Source organism: Hetaerina americana, unplaced genomic scaffold, assembly GCF_022747635.1.
Source record: "Hetaerina americana unplaced genomic scaffold, ioHetAmer1.1.p SCAF_6, whole genome shotgun sequence".
NCBI lineage: Eukaryota > Metazoa > Arthropoda > Insecta > Odonata > Calopterygidae > Hetaerina > Hetaerina americana.
Genome location: NW_027287205.1, coordinates 7,657,523 through 7,663,522, shown reverse-complemented (window position 1 = coordinate 7,663,522; position 6,000 = coordinate 7,657,523). Strand labels below are relative to the sequence as shown.

At 41.8% G+C, this 6,000-nt stretch overlaps 1 protein-coding gene across 3 annotated transcripts in view; it reads right to left on the bottom strand.

Moving 5' to 3' along the window:
- LOC139695066 (calcium/calmodulin-dependent protein kinase type IV-like) overlaps positions 1 to 6,000 on the bottom strand; it is a 76,115-nt gene that overhangs the window by 18,850 nt on the left and 51,265 nt on the right. For all 3 annotated transcript variants that reach the window (XM_071593681.1, XM_071593683.1, XM_071593682.1), the window contains one exon: positions 5,063 to 5,225. In XM_071593681.1, coding sequence (XP_071449782.1) covers positions 5,063 to 5,225 — 163 coding nt within the window. The remainder of the gene's footprint in view (positions 1 to 5,062; positions 5,226 to 6,000) is intronic.

Sequence of the window (6,000 nt, the reverse complement as noted above, 5' to 3'; positions counted from 1 at the left end):
TAGGTTTAGGATGGACAAAACTACCAAATAAATAAATATTTTGTGACACCTGATAAAACACAAAATCCCGCATCCTACTCTACATCAGGTTCCTCTTCATCTCCGAGTACTTTCTTCCTCCCTTCATCCCGTCCAACATCCCTATCCTGCTCCTTCCCTTTCCTCTTTTGCCCAACATTCTCCTCTCTATTACAGTCTTCAACATCCCACTGCCGGTCAATACAACCTTCATCCACTTTTCCTGCCTCCATAGGATTTCTCCCAACAAACCCCTCTCTTCACCCACCATGCCAAGTACTTCCTCATTTGTTTCCTTCTCAGCCCATTTCACCTTCTACATTCATCTTCACACCCACATTTATATACATATATAATAGACATAATATTATAAAAAGATGATTACGCATCAAGTTTCGGATATTATTTCAGTTTTAAGCTGCAGATCTTAGGAAAGAGGCGGGGAACCCAAATTTTATAGGCAGAAATGATCACAAATTTAAGATAAAATGCCGGGCACAGAGGACAAATAAAAAAAAATTTCATTTCTAAATAGAACAATTGTTGAGTGGAACACCTTACCTGCAAAAATATTCGAGCCCTTTCCTAACAGAGTGTATACTTTTAAGAATAGATGTAAGGTATATATGTAAAAATTTGATTTATGTGTGGTGTATGGTATTATATGTTATAGCTTAATTTTTTTTTATGTATCTTTTTTTTTCTTGCTGGTTAATGGTTGTAAATGGGATGGGGATTCACTTGTTTTGTTAAAGAGATCTGTGTTTGTCTGGTTTTATGTATTATATTTTGCAATCGTTTGGGACTTGTGTGCCACCTGACAGTGTCTATTAGCACATGTGTATTTATAATAATAATAATAATCCGGTAAATGGTGCAGAGGGGCCATTTAGCGAATGAAGCATTAAATCATTCAGGAATCATTGGCTTTGTTTCTGTAGGATTTACGAGGGTGCATGATCATTTTTCGAGGTCTTACTCCACTTTGAGGAATCGCGATTTAAGTTGAAAATTAAATTAGACGAAGCATGTTATTTTTTATGCAATTTGTCCTTAGCGTTTTAACTTGATTTAATTAGTATTATAAGCATTTTTATGCACGTGGGAAGATGTTTTGGTCATGGTTTCACCTGTGAGCACGCAATTTTGCTGATATTTTGGACAAAAGCGACTTGATCGCGGGGCGCTCTGAATCTATCTTTCCAGCCTCCTTTTCATGCTCCCCACGGTCCCTCACAATGCCTAGCACCCCCTCTTCTCTGGAAATCTATGATCAGGATATTCTATACATATTGTTCAATCAAAAGGTAACACAAGATGGCGTCCCTTGTTGTCCTACGTTCCGTCATAAGAATTGAGAGCATTGACCTGTTACTCAAGCAAAGTTCATAAGGTGAGAAATTTGACAGCAATTATGTCTTTACGCTCATTAATACGTAATTGCAAGAGGAATTCCGAAATAGTAGCCCAAGAAAGGTCGAATGATGATTATAAATAAGGTGAACGTTACCGAGCTCTTTAATCGCCGCGTCTGGTCACACGCGTCTTTTCCTCAAATTGTAGAGTGAGAGGGGAGATGGGAGAGGAAAAATAAATAAATACGAATTTCACGTCCAGCCTCACTCTTTTCTATGCATTGGAGATTCTCCTGAATCTTACGACACGACGAGAACAACACTTGCGATACCAGTGACTACACTTGACACATTCTAAAAAGGTGATATTTTATCATTTTTAAACCCAACCCTGCCATTCTGTCCGTCCGCTCTAAGTAAACTGTCCTGGAGTGAAATTCCAAAACACGAGATATAATATCAATCGCTCAATGAAATATTATCATGTTTATTTTTTTATTTCAGGCAGGCCCACATTTGCGAACTCGCATTACCATTCCATTGCCCCACTTTCTGTGCTTTGGGCGAGACCTAATTGTTAATAATGTCTTTAGGCGCATAAAGCTGGACATCAGGTGGAACATTATGATGTGTGAAACCTTGGCGCCCTATTCGCCTGGAGTATGGGCAGGTTGGGCGGTCAAGGCTTTACCATCCACCTTTTTTTATCTAGCATCTGACTGCTTGACACGAATACGGTCTCCTCATCTTTTTTTCGTAAATTGCATTCGACGGAAGAGATATTTCGAACCGATTATTCCGCTTATGTTGAAGTCGTCGAAGGAAGTGATACTTAAAGAGTGGCGTGCCGAAGCAATGAAAATTGGGGCCATTATTTCGAATGTCAAGCCCAGAGGGTGTAGTGTATCTCACTCGTTTCTTCGGAGTGGTTGCGCTGCAAACAGCAAGCAGCGGAAACATGTGACAATGGCCTCTTTTATCTAGAAATCGAGGCAGCAGCCTTATATGCATTGGTGAATTTATGGTGACTGCTCTTAGGTCCAAGGTAAGACAGTGGTTTTTGCCGCAGCAACTGATGGGAGCGCGAATCGACTCGTCATCTCTAATCCGGCACCACCGGTCGGAGTTATGCGTTGGTTCCCTGTGAGAGCTATCCATTGCGGAATACGATTTCAATTGAATTTTTGGCCAACCATGTTTTTACCATTCGTCGCTCGAGCGTCAATCCTGTATTACAAGGGGAACTTTGGCGAAAAAGGTGTAAGAGTTTTTCCCTTGGGTAACCCTAAGATCTATCACCAGCTGGGCTGGTGATAGATATTAGGCTAGGCATTATTAGGCTGAAAATATAAATAGCAATCCTCCTATGTGGACTATTTGTTAACACCAGAGCTAATCATGGACACTTTCAGACACAATTAAACGTCATTGTAAGATGGCTGCTATTCAAAAATAGATTCCCGAAGCGTAGACGAAACACGAGGCTCCATTGTTGGCGTGAGGCTTGAATTCTAGCTGTGATGATTATTTGATAGTTGTGCTTGTCGGATACCTAAATGTTTTCCAATCAAAATGACCGATAAATGAATTTAATATCGTGACATATTACATTTGAAAGCACTAAATAAGTACTGAGTCAAGAGGCGCAGAGTTATTTAACGCCGATATTGCCTTGCCTCCCGAGGATCGAGATGGTGCGGGGGCTAACGTACTGGCTTCCCACCCTGAGGGCGCGCGGTTCAAATCCCGGCGGTGTTGAATATTTTTCAGAGGTATCTCGATGCCTACTTGAGGTGCTTTGTGGAGGGCACTTTGAGTGAGTACGCCGTCCGTCGGATGGGACGTTAAGCTGCGGACCCCTTGGCGCCTTTCGTAAAGAGTAGGTTAATGCCGACGCCGGGTTTCTCTCCACTCTTCATCCTTTCCTGTCCATCCCCTATGGTGCAAATGACCTCAACTGTCGGTCGCCTCCCCTAAGTACTACTACTACTCCTTGTCTCCCGGCAAATGGGCAGTTTATTTACGTATAGCGTCAGGGATATGGGTCGTAAAATGGCGGTCACTTTGTCTTCATATCGTGGGAGGACTGATGCAAATATATGAGTTCTCTATGATTTATCTTTGTCAGTGGTTGTCTTTTTAGTTCAGTAAAATTGCTTCTGCAGCGTTACTTCCACCAGGAGTGAATCTTAAGGTTATTATGTTTGTGGTCTGCAAGCATGTGTGTTTTAGTTTTTAGCCTACCCTCGTACCTTCTCGAGTGTCTTATGGCGAAAGTTTGGGAGGCACGTGGAAAGGAACTGCTCCCTCTGTTCTGCTAAACGCGAATTTCACACGTTGCGGGTGCAACGACACTCGCTTTACCCATCAACCCTCTTAAACAAACCTTTCGGTTACCTTCTTCGGCGATGGTCTCTGGATTTCAATCAAATCGACAGCATTCGCCCAGCGGCCATGTTCGACCTGCTGCCCCAAATGAAAACCACACGGATTTTGGCTTCACAAGATATTGAATTCATAGCCTCGGTTGGAAATGTGCGATAGCACTTTAAATTCTCTTCCGGGAGCATAACTAATAAGCGTGTAATCTGAATGTTCAGCCCAAACTGTTCCCAGGACATCAATTCTACATTCAAAAGTTATCGGAAATATGGCAAAAAGTAAGTAAATGTTTGGTAAAATAAATCATAATTGGCTGCAATCCCCTTACATAATTTCATCGGTCTATGAGAAATACATCCCCGTAAATCATTGTGTCGGATAAATGTTTTGAAGATATGCGGGATAAATCCATGATTTTTCACTGCAATTTTTTACAACTACGTTATTCTTTAACATTGTCGCAATGGTGTGCATAGGTCAGTTTCTGAAATTAACTTTAATGAGAAAATTAACGATTCCGTTCCTCACCGTGGAAGATAAAGAGGATGGCCATCGACTGAATGGCGTGGGACCGGCACCATCAAGGGTCAAGGAGCCTTTCGCGGCGACTTTATTTAATGTCCGTTAAATTTCGATTTAAATGCTTGGCTCTGACTCAATCTGTTTGGAGAGGGAAGGGGGCGTGTGCTCAAAGTTGCAAGTTTGCAGATATGTACCGGAGCTTGAACAATGCTTCCTTGACTGTAGTGGGCGCTGTAGTTTGTGTATCTTCCTTTAGGGCGACTCCAAATTACCAAGTTTACGGGACCAAAGAAAATTTTACAAAAAGTCAATTGATTTTTCCGATAAAAATTCCATAGGATTACAGAAAATTTAACTTTATTTAAACATTTTTCTATATCTCTCTGGCTCTAAAATATTAAGCATATTCCGGACAATTAACAGAGATACGAAAAGCGGGTTAAATAATCCTCTACTTGGCACCAATAAGCAGTATGCTTTCCCTGATAGCGCCTGAGGTTCCTCACGCTTCAGGATCCAAGATAAATCTCTATCCGATCCGGAGATGACGCCTTATCAATTAGGAAAACAAATAAACCAAATTGTTTAGTGGTTGTTAGTGAACCAGAGTAATGGGCGGGCTTCAGTTGGAACTCTCTTTACCGGTAGGCCCAAATATGCCTACTTCTGCGATGGATGGATAAGAATTTTAAATGCGAGCGAGGCATGCAATGTCACAAGGACCACTAAACTGTTGCCAGATGGATGAATTTGGCTGTTTGTTGGAGATGACGTAGCTGACTTACCGCAGAACCCGGCGGTTCCACTCTGGTTGCAGTACCTTCCCTTCAGCAACATTCTGCCCAACCCGGAGTCGGTCAGTTTCAGGAGAGACCCTTCGTTCTCGGACTCGTACAAAAGGTTCTCCGGCTTCAGGTCTCTGTGAACGGCGCCGTGAGAGTGCAGGTACTGCAAAAGTGAGATGGGAAATAATATATATTCGTATTTTGTTTTTTTAGTACCCTTCAAGCCATCGATAGAGTGTGTGGCAGAGGGTGAATACACACTAGATTGACTGATCAGCTCGTTTTCCAAAAATTCACCTTTACGCACTTTTTTAAGCTTAATTCTAATTGCCAAGTGTCGCGCCAGTGTTGTTTAGCATTTAGGTCATCAGGCAAAGCTGCTGTGTCCCCAGAATTACGGTTGTCACGGTAAACTACTGCATCGTCGACCAATAAACGTATCTTACTATTGACTACAGGGTCAATGTCGTTAACGTAAAGTAGGAATAAAAGAGGTCCGATAACACTTCCCTGGGGAACACCTGAAGTAACTTCTACTGCATTTGGGCTAACTCCATCTATAACTACTCAATGTACCCAGCCATTCAAAAAGTCTTTAGTCCAACCCCGGATATCTGTATCTATGCCATATGCTTCTAGCTTTGTGAGTAGTTGACTATGAGGTACTTGGTCGGAGGCTTTCTTAAAAATATAGAAAAATGGCGTCCTCTTGAACATTGTTCTCTCCAGAAAAAAGAATATCATGAGCAAAAAGCGCAAGTTGTGTCTCGCAGGATCTACCCATTCGGAAATCGAGCTTATTTTTCATCAATAACTCCTGACTATCGAGTTGCCTCGCGATCGAACTAGGAACTATATGTTCCATAACCTTGCACGAAATAGATGCGAGGGAAATATGTCTGTAATTGCTCGATTCCTCCTTGTCTCTGTTTTTAAAT